Source organism: Lonchura striata, chromosome 10 (genome assembly GCF_050655825.1).
Source record: "Lonchura striata isolate lonStrDom1 chromosome 10, ASM5065582v1, whole genome shotgun sequence".
NCBI classification, from domain to species: domain Eukaryota; kingdom Metazoa; phylum Chordata; class Aves; order Passeriformes; family Estrildidae; genus Lonchura; species Lonchura striata.
The window spans coordinates 4,984,260-5,002,331 of NC_140712.1; the positions used below are offsets into that span (position 1 = coordinate 4,984,260).

At 42.7% G+C, this 18,072-nt stretch overlaps 3 protein-coding genes across 5 annotated transcripts in view; 2 read left to right on the forward strand and 1 right to left on the reverse strand.

The window, feature by feature from the left end:
• The window catches only part of UBE2Q2 (ubiquitin conjugating enzyme E2 Q2), a 46,447-nt gene extending 43,656 nt beyond the window's left edge, over positions 1–2,791 (forward strand). For all 3 annotated transcript variants that reach the window (XM_021546782.4, XM_085588166.1, XM_021546781.4), the window contains one exon: positions 1,219–2,791. In XM_021546782.4, the coding sequence (XP_021402457.1) occupies positions 1,219–1,250 (32 nt within the window). In that variant the 3' untranslated portion in view covers positions 1,251–2,791. The remainder of the gene's footprint in view (positions 1–1,218) is intronic.
• A 146-nt stretch (positions 2,792–2,937) lies between these two features.
• On the forward strand, positions 2,938–12,575 carry FBXO22 (F-box protein 22). Its single transcript, XM_021546783.3, has 7 exons — positions 2,938–3,077; positions 3,167–3,299; positions 4,257–4,344; positions 4,667–4,762; positions 5,616–5,780; positions 6,786–6,951; positions 9,366–12,575. The coding sequence occupies exons 1-7, from the start codon at positions 2,974–2,976 to the stop codon at positions 9,793–9,795; spliced, it is 1,182 nt and encodes a 393-aa protein (XP_021402458.3). The 5' UTR covers positions 2,938–2,973; the 3' UTR covers positions 9,796–12,575.
• Positions 12,431–18,072, reverse strand: part of NRG4 (neuregulin 4) — a 51,885-nt gene continuing 46,243 nt past the window's right edge. Inside the window, exon 8 of the transcript XR_014957474.1 lies at positions 12,431–17,999. The gene's annotated coding sequence lies outside the window, so the exon portion shown is untranslated. The remainder of the gene's footprint in view (positions 18,000–18,072) is intronic.

The window sequence follows — 18,072 nt, forward strand, 5'->3', positions numbered from 1 at the left end:
GAAAAGCGTGTTTTGGTATGGGCTTTTTAAAATCTCTGCTGCATAAAACAAGTGTACAAATGCTTCAGGTACAATTGAATTTACTGTGGCAGTATGAGAAGCTTGAGGCTTTAAAAGGTTTAAGTAGCTTACATGTTACATAAAGGTAGTCAGCAGAATTGATACTCTGGTCTTTTGATGATAGAGCCAGCGCAGTTACACTTCCATGCTGTTCAGGGCTCTGGGTTGGACACAGTGTGCTCCAGGAACTGAGGTCATTGTAAATGTGTTTGTGAGCACCTCAGCTTCCCTGCTGCTCACATGGAACATAACTTGTTCCTTGTACTCTTGGGAGGAAGATCAAAGATAATGATTTAACATCATCTCAAATTTTACAGTATTTTGATCTTGCCGTTAACTGAGCCTTTTGCCTTTTCGTCTGCTACAAAAGCCAGCGTGGCTGTTTACTTGTATGTGCTGCAAGTGATCAGTCCTGCCTCAGGATCTGTACACAAAGCCTTCACAGGACTCAGTGCTGCTGTGAAAGGTGTCTTAAGCTTAGAGGTGCTATTTGCTCTCTGGGACAGCACAAACAGGCCTTGTAGTTACTGTACACGTTTAAAGGAAATGTTACAAGAGGGGCTGGGAGAATTAAGATTGGAGCTCTGGAGGTCTCTAGAAAAAGCAGTGCACACCTGATCAGGTGTGATTCAGCTGCTAAACATGCCAAATTAGGTCAGGAGACCAGTTATCCATCTGACATTTCTGAGCTTATTCCTATGGTAAGACTTGCAGAAGTAGGATAAGCCATTCAGTTGCTTCTGCATGCCTAACTCTACAGAACTCAAAATAAGTGTCCCAGTGCAGTCACGTTTATATGTCTGTTTTAAGTAGCTTGAAGACTTGGGGGTTTTACCTCTCTTCTGTTAAGTTTGGTTAGAGCAATGTTCCTCCTTCAGCAGCTTCCCCTTGTTAGTGTTCCGCTTGTCCAGCTCAGGATAGCTGCTGCTGTAGAAATCTGTGTGTGCACACCCAAATACCAGGTCACATCCTGGTATGTGCCACATAGTTTGTCTTGCACTGCTGACTTACTCGCATTTAGGGCACTGGGTCTTGCTGAGCTGGCCTGCTTTAAGAGGGAAGGACTGAGCCAGGTTAGGCTTCCATCTCCCACAGGTGAAGAGTAGGATGGTCTGGACACAGCAGCTTTGGTACCTAACATCTCTCTGTTCTCCACAGGCTGGTACACTCCTCCAAAAGAAGATGGCTAAGGCTGAGGACTGTTGTATACCTGGACCAATGTCAACAAAACAAGCTCTTTTTTATGTTTTCCAACACACAGACTCAAGCTATGAGTGCCCCTATAACAGCTGTACTGAGGACTTTAGCTATTAGATAAGTTAGTGGATATTCTGTCAACTGACACGTACAGTATAAGTTACAGCCTTACCATTCCGCTCTTAGGCATCTGGACTGAGCAGTTTGGGCCTTTACCATATTTGTTCTTATGGAGTAAGCAGATTTGGGCCACACCCTCCCTTCTCCCTTTTTTTATTTGAAAGCATAAACTCTCCCTGCAGCAGGCTATTGACTTACTAAAGATCATACAATAGGAGTGAGTTGTTCACACACTTCTGTGTATTTCTTACTTTCTGCAAAAGGCAGACTGCAGAGACTTGCATTGTATTGTTTCATTTAAAGCCAAGAAGTTTAATACATTGTTTAATACTGTTTTAGGAAATGTCAGGTCTTGCAAATCACAGTAGTTTTTCTGGTCTAAAATGACAGCGTTTGTAGTATTTTCCGAATTAATGATATAGGAAAAACACATGTATGTTAAGTCATTAAACATTTTTCATGGCTGTATGAGAATATGAACTTTTTATTGGAAAATATGCTCTTTGTTTAGATTATTTTAAAATTTTTGTTTGTTTTTTTAAATTTTGTTTTGGTTTTTTGGTTTTATGCAGAGCAAGGCTGTGCCAATAAAACCTTGTAACTAGTCATGTCCACTGGGGCATCAGAACTTGCTGGACTGTTCCTGCTACTTGTTGGCTCAAGCTCCTTAACAAGAGCCACAGTATGAAGCTTGAAGTTATTTAAAATACTAAAAACCTTTTTAGGTGTTCCATTTTATTAACGGGTTGTTGCAATCATTTCTAAACTAATGAACTTATAAAGTGATTGGCACAAAATGAGATGAAAGTCCTTGAATGAAAATTTTTTATATAAAAACGACAGTAAAGTACGAAAACATGTCATCCAGTTAGAGGTGTAAGAAATGCTGCCATAGTCATGACGGTGGCTTTGTTATTGAAAGACTAATGGGAACTGTTCTTTCTTTATTAGGAGATGAGTCTGGGTCTGTGTACTTACACAATTTCATTGCCTTACCGGAATCGACTTATTTTGGTTGTAGTACTTCCTATTCCTTAGGCGTGTGCACTCCTCGGGGCCGAGCAAAGGGTGTGTTCCATGGATTAAGCATTTCAGAAGTGCAAAAGCATGTTTTTATGTTGGTTTTTTTTTTTAGTTGACTATCGAACTTATGCTCTTTTCTCTATCAGGCGCCCGCGGGTCCTTGTGCATTTGCTTGTAGATCCAGTTTTTAGCTCGAAAGAAGCGAGCTGGGCGGGGTTTAGCGCCGCTCCCAGGGCGCGTTGTTCCGGTGCGCCGGGGCTGGGGCGGCCCCGGCCTGCGCCCTGCGGCGCATGCTTCGGTTGGGGTTCCGTTTCTTCTGGCAGAGTTCCTCGGCAATGTACAGTAATTTGTAAACTTGCATCAAGTTTATGAATAAAAAGCATTTTACGAAGCGCTGTGTCCGTGCTGGGGCCCGGGGCGCGAGGGAAGGGGGGAGGTGAGAGCGGGACGGGTCCTCCCCGCCGCCAGGCGGCGCCAGTGCACTGGCTCCCCGCTCGCGCTGACCGGAAGTTGCCGTAGGCGCGGCGGCGCGCGGGTGACGCGGGGCAGCGGGGCCGGGGAGGCGGCGGGGCCATGGACGCCGCGGCGAAGGGCGGCTACGTCCTCGCCAACCTCGCCGAGGTGGTGGAGCGTGTCCTCGGCTTCCTGCCCACCAAGGCGCTGCTGCGCGCCGCCTGGTAAGGGCCGGGACAGTGGGGTGGGCGGCGGCCGGCTCCGGTCGGTGGGGGCGGCGCGGCTGACGCGGTGCGTCGGTGTTGTGTTGCAGCGTGTGCCGGCTGTGGAGGGAGTGCGCCCGGCGGACGCTTCGGACGCGGCAGCGAATCGCGTGGGTGTCGGCGCTGGAGCCGGGCCCCGCCGAGAACCACGCGCTGGTGCGCGCGCTGGCGCGCGAGCTCGAGGTGAGGCGCGCGGGCTCGCCCCGGGCGCGGCGGAACGCGCGGGCTGGGACAGCGACGCCGCGGGACTGCGCCGCCCGCAGCGCTCCGTTCGGCCTGCTGCTGGTCCTCACCGCACAACGATTCGTGTCGGGTCTTCAGCAGCAAACAGCCTCAGCGGATCAGCGTTAAATCAACTGGGACAAGATGGGCCGGAAGCACCTCTACGCTGTTTACCAGCATCAGCACTGGTGACAGTAGAGGCCAACAACCATGAATGCAATGAGTTTAGATAGTGCTAAAAGAGGAAGCAGAGTCATGGGCCAGTCTGCTGAGCTGTTCTTCCTTCTGTGAGGTTTGGGTCAGCTTCCTGCCTGTGGGCAGAAGTGCCTCTGGGCACTTTTGAAGCTAATGAGAGGTTATCTGTTGGCTGGCAGGAGTCTGGTAAGGGGGAGGGGACCAGTATGGGCTGGCGGTGGAGCAGGAGCTGTTTATCCTCGGTTTCTGCCCCCACTTTCTCTCCACTCTGTCCTGTTGTGGCATTCACATTCTCTGGACAGAGAGACATAATTCTGTCTCTCAGGAGAAGTTCAGAGAGAAGAGGAGAAAACAATCTTTATCTCTGCTCCTTTGTTTTTCCCATGTGGAATCTGGTATGGAGATTGTTTACCTGAATTTATCGCTGGATTGGATTCTGGTGAAGGTTGTTTGGGTTCAGTGTCCACCTGGACTGAGCTGTGGCTCGGACTCTCAGCAGGCAGTCACAAGTTTGTTAGTTGGTAATTAGTTGATAGGTAAGAAGTACGTATGTAGAATAGTATAGTTGCTCTTTAAATAGTATATTAGTGTAATCTAGTGTAACTTTATAAAGCTGTCCTTCAGCCTTCTGATCTGGAGCCAGACATCATCGTTTCTTCCTAGTTGGGGTTGCCTTTTTTACTATAGTCCTGTCTATGTACTCCTCCACCTGTGTCTTTGCAGAAGGTGCACGTGCTGCCCCAGACCGTGCTCTACATCGCTGATGCAGAGACATTCAGCGGGCACGAGGAGTGTCACGAACAAAAGAAAGGTAAAGCCTGGACCCAACTCACTCCCACTTAAAGACATACTGGATGTGAGTAGAGCATAGTCAGCTGAAAGGGAATTTTCTGTGTTTGGGTTTCAGTGGAAGGGAAATGTTTTGCAGAATCCGTGACTGCGTAGTGTTGCATTTACGCTGCGTGTTTGCCTGCCGGCAGCTCTCAGGGAGCAGCACAGACCAGCGTGCTGTTACCAGGGCAGCCACTGATGGGCAGCATTGGTTAAACAGGATGGGATCGGCTGTGGGATTGCCTCAGAGCACACTTTTACTGCTGTCTGATGGTTGTGTTCGTTTCTTCTTGTTTTAACAGCCAGAAAAAGGAACAGTAAAGAAACAGCACTCGCACTTGAAAAGTTGTTGCCAAAGCGATGTCAGGTTCTTGGACTGGTCACCCCAGGGATTGTAGGTAGGAGCAAAATGTGTGGGTTTTTGAGAGGTCAACTTGAAGGTGTCATCTCAGCACTGTTCAGCACTGGTTTCAATTTTAAGGAGTTCACAGTGTCACTACTAAGTGTAGTGTTTACTTCATGTATTACAGTTAAAATTAAAAGGGTTGATTCAGTTAGGCAGGCAGCTTTCCCTGGCACCTTAATGTACTTACTGAATGTTGCTTGGATTTATATATAATTTTCAGTCATATTGTGACCAACTGTAGAGGGCATCCTAGTATATACCTGTTGGAAATGGTCTAGCAGGAGGCATATGCAGTAACTGGAAAGTTCACAGCCTCCTGTGGCATGCTTTTTCTCATTCTCCACTTTTATCATTAGAAACTTGTTTTTTTATGGTTTCTCACCTTAAATTTGCTTCCCACATTATAAGTAAGGTATTTTGATTGTTGTCATTGCCATATTTTAATAATGCGCTCTCAATTTTTGTGTCAGTTTTGCTTTATACTGTCATCACATGCTTATAGGACATCTTAAAAACTTGAGTATGTCTGTGTGCTTGCAGAAGTTGGCAGGAAGGCTTGTATTGCACTGTTCTTGTTTGCCTCATGTTTTATATTTGGTGTGACTGGGGAGATATGTGTAAATATATCCATGTCTCCATGTCAAAACGGACTTCAGTATGATCCATAGCCAGCATTTCATCTTTCCAAAACATTACCAAAAAAAAGTTAGTTTTCAATTAGATAAGTTGTTACGGAATTAGATTGTCATGTTTTATGTCACCTGAGCTACCTCTTTCTGCCTGTGTTAGTGTAAATGCTTGTATTAGAATCTCTGAACACCAGATCCTTGGTTTTGTCTCCGTAGTTACCCCGATGGGTTCAAGTAGCAATCAGCCTCAAGAAATTGAAGAGGGCGAAGCTGGGTTTGCTCTGTTGTTTCCCAAAATTGATGGGGTGAAAATTCATACCTTCCATTTTTCTAAAGATGTGAAGAACAGGGTCTTTGATGAAAGCAAATTTGCTGAAGCAGGTATGTAATTTTTCTCTCCTTTACGTGGGCTTTTGTGAGGTGCTGCTCTCTGAAGTGCCAGTCTGGAGTTCTGAGTAGAACCAGCAGCTTCTGTACTGGCTCCAAGAGCCTCTGTGGGGCTCCAGCTGGTGTCTGTGCATCTCTGCTCCTCTCAGTCTCTGGAGTACTGAGGAGAAGTTATCCCCAGTATCGGTTTCCTGTTTACCTCAGTGTCCTAGTTTAGGGCAAATTTGGGAGACAAACCTCTGGAAGGAGCCCCCAGAAAACAAACCCCCACGGCCCCTCCCCACCCACCTGGTTCGGAAAGAATTTCCTCGGAGAGAAGTGGAAAAGAACCTGTTTATTTAACAAACAAAACTCCCCAGCACAAAAAAAAATTAACAACACCAGATGACAACAAAACTCTTCCAACCACTCTGAAGAGATGACAAATCCAAAAGTCTCTCCTGGGAGTGGTCACCCAGGTCTGGGCACTGGGGATTGCTCTGGGCACTGGGGATGGCTGCTGCAGATCACAGAGCGCAGGCTCTGGGTGTTCCTCGGTGTTTCCCTGGTCCCACTCCGGAGCAGGTTGGATGGTATTCAGGAAAGGGAAAGGGAAAAAAACAGTCCAGGGAAAGAATTGGACTGCTTAGCTAAACCAACTAGAAAGCAAAGGCAAAAGCAGAAGCAAGCAAGCAAAAGCCAGCAAGCAAAGCAAAAACAAGCCAGCCAGCACCAGCCTCTCCTAGAGAACAGACTATGGGGGAGGTGAGCTGGTTGATAACAAAACAAACCTTCACTTTCAGAGTCAGTTCTGAAAGCACAGAACATAATATCAAACATAAACAGAACACACGATTGGGGATACCAGCATCATAACATCACCCCATGACACTCAGTTATGTTTCAAGCGGAGCTGTTCAGAGAGAGGTGTGATGTATTATTTGAGGAGAAGCTAGGATGGTTGGACTTCAGAGTTCAGGATTTAAAAATAAGGGGATCAGTGTTGGCTTTTGTTTGTAGGTCTGAAGAATAACCCAGATCTCCGTGTTGTTCTTCTGTTTGGCTACAACTCCTGGAAGACTGGAGCTACTCGATTTTTTCATCAAATAGTCAATCCATTGAATGAGAAAAGTATCATCCTGGCTGGGGGACAAGTGGAGAGCTTTACGTCACTGACCTCTGAGAAGTAGGTATTTTTTTCAAGGTAAATGATGAAAAAGATTTAACATGAGAGAAGCATTGCAGATCTGTAGCCTTCTAGTTATATTGAAAATTCCCTTTGCCGGTAGTAAGATAACAATTTCTGGAAAAAATGTCACTGCTACATTGTCATGTAGCCAGAAAAGCTGGAAGCTTTGTATGGCTGTGTTACAATTTTGATGCTGGAATGCTGGAAAGTCAGCTAGGAGAAATCCAATGAAAAGGAGATTTCCAGCTTCAGATACCTCTGTGTGTTTATTTGAGTCAGCATTTCATCTGTGGAGTGCAGCTAAATGAGTGACGGAGCCCCGGATGTGAACATGGTTTGTGTATCTGCCTGGGTTTGGCTCACAGCACGGAGCAGTAGCTGCACACACAGCCAGGAGCTCACCTGATCCACTGTGGTGCTGAAGGATGTGTGTCATGGTTTGACACTGGCACAATGCCAGTGCCCCCATGAAAATGCAACCTCTCAATTGTATGCTGTGAAATGCAATCGAGAACAGAGCAAAGCAGGCCCAAGCTTAATAACAGGAAAAAATCTTTAGTAAGCTACTACTATAAAAGGAAAAAAAAAAAAGGAAAAAAAACACACAAAGATCAAAATAAAAACCTTGCAAAATATTCCTCCTCCTACCACCCAGCTCCAATAAACCACAGTGAGACACAATCTGGACCCCAGTCAGGTTTCCACCCTCCAGACAATCGATACTCAGTCCATGGAGGGGGACAGAGTCTCTCCTGTGCCACAGACCCCCCAAGAAACACAGATGCCACATTCTGTGTTTCCATGTCACACATGGCATCGCCCAGAGAAAAAGTTTGCCATGGTGACCCTTCTCCTTTCCATGCACAGTGCTCTCACCACAAATGCATGGATGGACAGACTGCTTTTAGGATTTTTCCTTTCAAGGATGCCCTGCCAAGAGGGAAAAAAACAACAGTTCAGTTTTTTCAATTTTTGGGACCACAGTCCCCCCCATTTTCCCTTGGGGCCGAGGGTCCAAGAACAGAGATCTTCTTCTCTTCTCCTTCTTTGAGGACAGGGGGCACCACCACAAACCCTTAACTTTTCTCTGTTTGCTCCACTTCTGTCTTTTCCCAGCTGAAGCGTGGTCTCTTGGCTCACTGGCATCCTCCTAAAATACAGTCTCTCTTGGAGGAGAAAAATTGGTTCCGTTTTGTGGCCAAAAAGGAAAAGTCCAGCCAAAAAACCACTCCATCATCTCCTCCCACCTAGAATTTCTCCTTCTAACATCCCAGGGTCCAAGCTGTCTCTCTTCCTCTCTTTCAAACCAAGGAGGAGAAAAATTTCACAAAGCTTTCATTTCTCAGGAAGGGTTAAAAGTCCCGACTCCCACGGATGGCTCAGGGCCCAGGCTTCAGCTCCCATGGCCAGCTGGGCACCTTGTGGCCCCCCCCTGCTCTTCTTCCTGTGGAGAGCTGCTGACAAAACTGCTGTCTCTTGAGAGAGAAAGAGAGAGAGAGAGAGACTCTGGGTGGGGGGAACAGAGACATCCCAGATCTCTCCACTCTTCCATCTGCGGGGGTTCCAGTCCCTCCACCCTTTGGCCTTACCTCAGTCAGGCCATGGACCTTCCCCTCCCCACCCACCCATGGCCGGGCAGGGGAGAGTTCTGCAGTGTAGCTGAGTGGAACCAGAGAGAGGGAGTTCTCCTGGGAATTCTGCTTTTAACCCCTCTGTGTTCTCAGAGGCGTGTCCACCCTCAGCTGGTCAATATCCAAACTGACCTCTTCCTTCCGAGAAAATTCTTTTTCCGTGTCAAACCACAACAACGTGGCACTCTGTCCTGTGGAGCACAGTGCAACCATGCCCATGGCTCCTCTGGTCCCACTGGGGGGTCTGCAGTCCATAATAATATCGTCTTTCTTGCATCTGATTTTGCTAGCAGCACCATTGCCCCAGATAACAGAGCTGACTTTAATAAAGTCACTGCAGATAAAGGTTAAGTACATAACTACTTAACCCCATGTGTCCTGGCCAACCAGTTTAAAGCAACGTGAATCCAAAACCTTTACTGACTGCTGCCCTGCTTCGATGTATAAATCCTCAGTGCCTTTGCTCCTCTTAAGTTTAACTGATGTTTTAGTTGGAATTGCATATTGCTGTGGCATACACAAACTACTGAGTTTGGCATGAGTGAAACAAGTTTATGGTTAATACCTAGTAATGGATGTGGAAGTTTTTCCTTGTGAAAGGTTGCTACATAAGAACATTGCTAAAATACGAAGTCTTTGGTTTGCGTTTTAACTTTGGGTGGTACCAGAATCACTGCAACGTTGGCTGCATTGAACCTCCGTCTGCCACAGCAGTAGTTTAGTCAGGTGAGAAGTGGTCCTCCCAAAATGTTCTCTAACTCGGTGCCTGTTGCCTTTCAGTAACCAAGCCCAGCCTGGTGACGCCTGTGGTGTGGTTGGGTTGGCTTTCAGCGGTCCCCAGATCCAGAGTGCCACTGTCCTGCTAGACCAGGATGTGGCTGATGAGAGGACAGCAGAAGCAGCCATGCAGCGTCTCAAAGCAGCAAACATCCCTGAGCACAACACCATTGGCTTCATGTTTGCCTGTGTTGGCAGAGGATATCGGCATTACAAAACCAAAAGGAATATGGAAGCAGATGCATTCAGGAAGTTTTTTCCAAATGTACCCCTGTTTGGCTTTTTTGGACATGGGGAAATAGGATGTGATCGAATAGTTACTGGGAATTTCGTGTTAAGAGAATGTAATGACATAAAGGATGACCTGCTTCATGGTTATACTACTGTTATGACTCTTATTCACCTTGGTTCAACTAAAGCAAACCAAGCATAAGTAAGGTTTAATGCTTCAGTGAGCAGTTTGTTTTTTCGTTCCAGAGCTGAGAAGTCTGGAAGAGTGGACATCTTGCAGTCAAAGCCCTTTCCAAAAGATAGACATCATTTTGATAATATTACTGAGTCTTGTAGTTGCAATGGAGTTTACTGTTCTATCTGTGAGAAAGCCTTGCATTTTGTGTAATCCCCTGTACACATCAGAATTGGAGGAAATTATATTTGATGGAATTCTGCATTTGAAGAAAGCCTCTTCCAAAATGAAAATGGTTTCTACAAATCGTAGAATATGCTGAATTGGAAGGGGCCCATCAAGATCGTTGAGTCCAACTCTTGGCCCTGAACAGGACACCCCAAGAATCCCACCAAGTGCCTGAGAGTGTTGTCCAAATTCTTCTTGAACTCGAGCAGGGCTTGGTGCTTTGACCACTTTCCTGGGGAGCCTGTTGCAATGTCCAGCCACTCTGGGTGGAAAATGTTTTCCTGATATCCACCCTAAACCTCCCTGATTCAGCTTCATGCCACTTCCTCAAGTTCTGTCAATGTTCATGAGAATGAAGAGATACTGAAGACCACAATGAGGTCTCCCCTCAGTCTCCTCCAGGCTGAGCAAACCAAGTATCCTCAGCCACTCCTCATAAGGCTTCCCCTCCGTATCCTTCACTTCCTCATGGCATTCCTCTGGACCCACTCTGAACTTGATGTCTTTGTTACACTGAAGTTCCCAAAACTGCCCACAGGACTGGAGACTGCCCCAGTGCAGAACAGAGCAGGATAATCCCCTCCCTGCTCTGGCTGCTGCTGTTGGGCCTGATGCCCCCAGGACATGGTTGGCCCTCCTGAGTGCCAGGGCACGGCTGGCTCACACCCAGCTTGCCATGGAGCCCAGCTCCCTTCCTGCAGCTGCTCTGCACCTCCTGCTCCCCAGTCCGTTCACACAACCCTGTCCCAGGTGCAGAATCCAGCACTTGCCATTGTTACATTTCATATTGTTGGTGATTTGTCAGTCTCTGCGGGGCCTCTGTCCTTGAGGGAATTGACAGCTCCTCCCAATTTAGTGTCAATGGCAAACCCAAACCCAAATGTAGAAACAGTACTTTGTGCTCTATTTAAGTATGTAAAGCACTCTAGGAAAACTACTGATGCATTAAATCTGTCATTTCCTGGATTTTTTTTCTGAAGAGATGCAGAACTTTACCAGAGTCCTATTTACTAAACTGAGCAGTTTTAGTAGATAAAATCAATTAAAATATTTAGAGAAAAGTAACAAAGTACTTGTTAAATAAAGATAGAAGTATGTCAGAGTACCTCGCCTTCTATTCTTGGAGTAAAAGCTCTCATTTAAAGATGTTGCCCAGCTAAGAGTTCAGCTGGACTCACCTTGAACTGAATTTCAGTTGCTAAACTCTGTGGTTCAGAATACAGTGGTTGCCTCTTCTCCTGTAGCGTGATTACAGTCTTTTAAATCCGGAGTGCTTAGAAATAAGTCTTATCTATATTTAAGTTTATTTAGGAGGTTTTCTGCTCTTAAATTTGGAATTGTGGGAGATACAAGATCTGACTGTATTATATTTAAATAGAGACTTTAAGATTTGTGCTTCTGCATGTTTTTCCCGTGCTTTTACATCAATCACCTGTTTTGATTGCTACAACTGGCATGCAGTATCAAGTAAGTAAATTCAGCATAGTCTCAGTGTAGCTAATAATATATTTGCCACTTTTTAAAATTCTTTCCTCCTTTTATTTTCACTTAGTAATAGAATGACAAGAAAATAAGATTAATTTTGCACTATATCTCCAGATTTCTAAATGCTAAATCAAGCACCTGGCCCATTTTCAGTGTAGTAAAAAGAAAACACCTGTTTGTTGTACAACAAAAAAACAATTTTTGCTTTAAATGTACTAAGGAAGACTTCAGCAACTTTATGCCCATGTCTTGTTGAAACTTTTCCTGACCATAGTCTTGCAAGCTTGAGTAGGGGTGTATCTGTCCTGAGCAGTAACTTAGTGTCAGTGTGTGTTGAGCATAGACAGCACTTCCCCATGGCTGTATTGATGATGGATTTCTTTTTCAATTAGAAGATAGTATGAGCTGTGAACTGCCAGTAGGAAGGTTAGTAAGTATGGATGTGACTTGGACAACATTTAGTTATTTCATGTAGAGGGAGAGGTATCTGGAAGTGGAGTATGGTTGAATTTTCAGAGAAGCCCCTTGGTGGGAGGTGACTGTATTTTATTTTAACATAACCAGAATGTCACATTTGGCCCTTTATCTCTGCATAACCTTCATGTTTAACAAGACAGAAAGGAAATGTTTCATTTCTGTAATGCAGATTGGATTCCTGGTGCTGCCAGCCATGCTCAGCAGCCTAAGAAGGTTAATGGCTGCTGTGTTAGGTTGGTTGAAGAGTGATCAGCCACGCGTCCTCATGAGCTGCAGACTCAGCCAGAAGCTGATGGTGAATGAGACAATGGCACAGCCAAACCAGAACCACCAGGCAGTCTGCAGGGGACAGTCAGCAGGTCCTGGAGCTCAGGGAGCTGCAGAGGTAAAAACAGTGCAGAAAAGAGGGTGGAGGGGTGGGGGGTCTGCATCAGAATCCAGGAATCCTCTTCAGCATCAACAAGTGTGGGGATGGGCCCAAAGCACCCTAGAACCATGCACATAGCTGGAACCACTACAATGTCTGTCCCAGGCTACATCATGCTTTCCATGTGACAGGGAAATGGTGTAAGTAATAAAATTGCAACATCTGTGATTAAAGTGTTTTGCTATCCAAATTAGTTTTGCCTCCATGCTATTATTTGCTCTTCAACCACAACTCCTGAGAGAACCCCAAATATTTTTGCTTACAAGGTGCGTGTACCAAAAGGCAGAGATAATTGATAGAAAGTTTTGCAGTGCCAAAATTGATACTTCTGTCACTCAAAAGAAGCAAGCAAGAGGTTTTAAAGTGGGTAAAGTTACTCAAATGAATATTCAGCAATTGTGGCAATTGTAAATAGTAGGACTGCTCTAAACATATCTAAAGATAAGGTCTAGCTGCAGTTACAGTGCTGACAGGAATGTGTTTCCAGCAAGAGAATAGAGTCCATAAGTGACCACAACTGGATTTTGATTTTGTTATGAAAATAGTAAAACTTGCAAAGTCACAAGACCTGTAGGGAGGAGTGATAGTTTTGCTTACAAAAGGTCAAGACATTGTTTTTTCCAATGTTTTGAGTATTAATGTTTTGCTGCACATTTGTTCCTGATGCATCATTCAATTAATTGATCTGTAGGTTTCAAAACCACAAAAAATAATAGGCAAGCAGTGTGATGTATAACCTTGTAGCAACACAACCAAAGTAGCAACTACTAAACATAAAGCTATTACTGCAACTTTTATTTTAAAGTTACTATACAAAGATCTCCTCCTTATAGGATGTTTCTGTAACATGCAGTGGTAATAAAGCAAGAATAAATTGATAAAGAGGAGTAAAACTTAGAACAAATAGTTACATATGATTCTGAATTAATTTTTAGTTAAAAATTTACCTCAAAACTCACTCAGTGCCATTACCCCCTCTTACTTTCTATTTTTCTTTCTAAAAATGGAGAACATCTTTATACTAGAAGTAACTCTGGTGGGGGTTCTTAGCTTTCATATCAGAAATTGGAATTAAGTTTTCTGGTGTTTGGCCCCATAAGAGAACAAGTAAAAAGCATTTGTCATTCAGATACCTGCTTCTGTTTTACTCAACAGAATGATACAGAAAAATAACATTTGAAGTATAGAAGTTTGCATAAGTAGAAGTTACAAAGATCTTAAGTGTACAGTTAAGTGGTCTTTTATAGGCTCTCTTATAGTTTCTGAGCACTTAGCAAACATTAAGAAAGTAATTATTTCCTCCACTGTAAGATTATTTTTCATTATTTCATGGTGGAGAAGATTTTTTTTTACTTTATCAATCTCTGGTGGATCTCTAAAATCCATTTAATCTTAATATACAGCAGTTGTATGTTCTGCACACAATTGCAGGTAACGCAGTTGTTTGAGGCTTATTATCATCTGCAGTTTTTCCTGTTGCTAAGTCCATTTCTCAGCTTCAGGAGTTTCAGCAGGACTCCAGATTAGCCTCGAGGGTGTTCTGAACTGTAGGCTCCAAGGTGTGCAGCGAGGTAAATAAACCAAGCTTACTTCTGCTGCTGGTGTGCATTGGTCCTGTACTACAGGTTTAGGTCAAACAAATACAAGTTTAAACATTTGTAGGGCCATTTAATTGATATTTTTCATTCCTACCACCATTTCAGGACAGTGCAGGGTATTATTCTAAAGAGAGCATACAGCTACAGTGAAAAATTGGAAACTCAAAGGAAATGCCTAAGAGAGGTTTGGATTATTTGGAAGTGGTATCACCTGGATACTTAGATTAGAATTAGCAGCAGAGGAATAGCTAATTAGACTTCTTTTTCCAAGTGTTTTGATAATTTAGGTGAAAAAAAAATATTCCTACACTGGGATATGTGCTTCTAAATGCTTTTGAAATACAATGTATAAATTGTCATCATTACATCTCACTGGTATATCTTCCCTGAGCAGGTAGCATAAAATTCTGAAAATAAATGTTTCAGAGATTCACATCACTGACTCAGTGGCAGATCTTGTCACCTTCCCATGATAAATTTTCACAGCTATAAGAGTTAGAAACAGCTTTTTTTCTAAATAAATGCATCTTAGCTGAGTTGTCAATATGGCAATAATCATCTCAAAAGAGCAACTCTCCTAGAATCTTCAGAACTGGTGAAAATATCTGAATGGCAGCGACCTCTGTGATGGAGAATGTACAACATAGATTAAAGTGATCCAGCCCTCTAAAAAACACCCAGATTTTTACAGCCCATTGTGGCCTGCACAGAAGTTTTAGATTAAATACTAGTTGCATTGAGAGGATAATTTGAAAACAGTCTCTTTTTAATGTGCACAGGAAAAAGTTTTCAAATGGTACAGAAACTCACACAGAGATGCATTAAAAAGTATTAAAAATTGGTTGTGGCTTTAATTTGGGGACCAAAACCAGCAGTATCTTCTGTTATTTCAGGTTCTGCAGCTCTAGAAATGGTTCCTGCTGAAAGGTTTAGTGGAGTATCAGTGGCTGTTGGTGTTTCACAGGGTTTGTATTGCCTGCTCTGCTATCATGAAATGGATCTCTTGCCTTACATACAGATCGTGTTGAACAGGCTACAGTCACCAGGAGAGCAAGAACAGACTTGGATAAGCACAAGCAGGGAACTGACTCAGAATAACAACAATTTCTGCTGTGAGAAGTTCTAGCCCACATTTCTTCCTGGCTTTCCAATTTCAAATAACTGAGTTACACAATCAAGAGTCTCTCTATAGCTCTTCAGAAATTCAGGGCCAGAAGGAAAATATTTTCTTTTAGTGCAGTAAATTTTGAAGGAGCTGTACAACATTGACATTATCTTTAAAATGGGGACTACTATCAAATGGACTTCTGTTGGTTTTTCTGCCTAATAGTTAACATTATCAATCACAAGACTATGTGGCACAGAGAAATCCTCATTTTCTTTGAAAAGCCATTTGACTTTCTTTAACCGTAACTTTAACTGCACTTTGCTCCGGTGTTTGTTTGGGCTGAAAACAAATTTATATTAAGTAACATATAAGCATATATATAATTTACAGGTCTATAAATAGATTTCCTGCTAATGGCTGTCAGTTCTGCAAGTGATTAAAAGGTTTTTGGAATACATGATGAAGAGACTTTTACTACAAGGTTCTGGTAGGATAACATGATCCCCAGGCATAAAAGAATTTTTGATATGACACTCTAATAGATTGTTGTGTACTCAATAGTAATGGAGTTTCTTAGCAAATTAGTCTTTTCCAGTTTCTTCCCTACATAACCTTTCAGCTAGTGGAGAGGTAATTTCAAAGTTATGAGATCTTCTCTTTCATGAAAATGGGAGTCAGACAGGAGAGAGCCCCTATTACTCACTCTTTCATAAACATGTAATAATTTTTAGGACTCCAACAACTCCAGCCACAAGATCTGATCCTTTGGAACTGGTGTTTCCTTAATTGCTCACAGAACTACTTCATTAATTTTGCAAACAATCATTGCTAAAGAGTGTTGCACTATTTTATTAAATTATATATAATGCTACCCTGTACTTTCGGTGACATTTGACCACCTGAAAATGAATTTGTAGCCTGATGATATTTTGATTTGAACATCATAGTCACAAAGTTTGTGAATTGAAATAATTTTAGAAGCTGAAATGTTCTCATGTGCAATGGGTTCGAGGCGGTCTGAATTGCTAATAGCGCTTCCTTCACAAATAACAGTGATTCCTAAATCAGCTTGTTCACCTTTAAACATGGGGTCAGTTTACTCAGCCCCACTTTTTGTAGTGGGGAAACTATTTGTTTCCCAAATAGTGCACACAAGCTCAGTAACAATGAATAATTATTCCATGTATGTCTAGAAAGCTGAGAGGATTCCGAGAGCTTAGACAGACAGTCTATTTATTTCTTATATCTTCTATTAGTATCTCCTTCCTGAATTGCAACTTAAAATGATCAAAAGTCTTTTCCTTCTTCAGTGGATACAGTATACCAAACTGTGAACCTGACTGTCTTACGATCAATAACAGAGCAAAGTGATCTACCAGGTGTCATCTCTGATAAATTTTAACGGAGGCTGTGCAAAGTCCTTCAGGAAATGCTGATTCTGATGTAGCTGTCATTGCTGCTACACAGAGCTTGAACTCTACAACAGCGGCCTGTCCATATGTAGAAAAATAACTTCTATCTTTCCTAGCCTTTACAACAATTTTATCAGTTTTCTTCAGCTTATCTGCTAAAGATTTGAAGTTCAGAAAATAACATGTAATGATTGCTTAATTTGGGGAGAAAGTGATCTTCTAGAGCTTTATATAACTTAATCTCTGGATCAGGTCCTCTACCTGACTTGCTGTCCTCAGATTGTCCTTTCACTGCCAAGCACTAACTTGGACTCTGACCTCTCTGACAGGAGTTTTCAGAAGGTAACGAATTATTCTGGTTTGTGTTCTAGTAGCCATTGTAACATAATTTCTCTTAGACTTCTCACCTTATGCACTGTACCCAAGTGCCTTTTCTTCCCTGTAGCACTGTGCTTTTTTCTACATTGATATAAAGTATACACTGCTTTTTCTGACACTAGAGCATGTAGTAGACATCCTAGAAATAGGAGTTTAGTCAACATTTTCTCTGCACCTATGTTTTTATACATATTTAGATTGTTTCTTTCAGAGATAAGAAATCTCTGTTCTGAATTTTCTCTCCTTTTAATTCATGAATTTCCTCAGTTAATCTTCCCTTCAATAAATACTTATAAATCCCATATAATCACCTCCTTGGTAATGTGCCACTATGGAAACATATCTTGATTTTTTTGCTGGTTTCTACCGCCAGTGCTAGAAATAAGTTGAAAAAAAATTGTTCAGTTCATATTTTCCATGCCTCTGACTAACCAGGCATCCTCTTTGTGTTGTGAAGGCAAAAAAAAAAAAAAAAAAGACATGGACCATGGCAGATGGCCTCTCTGTCTAAGAGAATCCTTTAATGGACCAAGGTGTGGCATATAATCAGTGTGATCAGCAGATGCTTATGTGAATAAAAGAAATAAAACTTCGGAGAGGACAGCATTTTTTCAGCCAAGATACCTGTCTGGATAATATTTTGTGTCAGAAATTGACCTGACAAATAAAATTCCTGATTTCTGCTATCTGAAATATCAACTGGAACATTCAAGGTAAAGTTTGAATTTCCCTCAGTAGTGAGATTTTCAGAAGCCAGCCAAAATTAAAAACTATGAAGGAAGATATCTTGCTTAGTATTAAGAATGTACACCATACTCTGCCTAAAAAACTTTTTTTAACCATTATCAAGCTTTTTTCTTAATATTTCTCTTTATTTGAATTAAAACTGTGTGCCAGGAACCTGGGCAATAAACTACCAATGGTACCTTGTGCTGATGTTGTGTTACAAGATTAAAAAAAAAAAAAAAAAAAAGTAAGTATTAGCTGGGAGAAAGATAGGAGGTTTTCCCCTACATCTGGTAAAGGTGTCTGAAACAAGCCAAATTCTGGACATGTATCACAAATATCAATTTTGAAACTATTGAATCAAGACAGGCTTCAGCTCCTCTGGTGAAATCCTGTGAAAAATGAAAAACCACTATCAAAAATTCATAGTATCATCTCACGCTAAAATCCTGTGATATCTCAGAT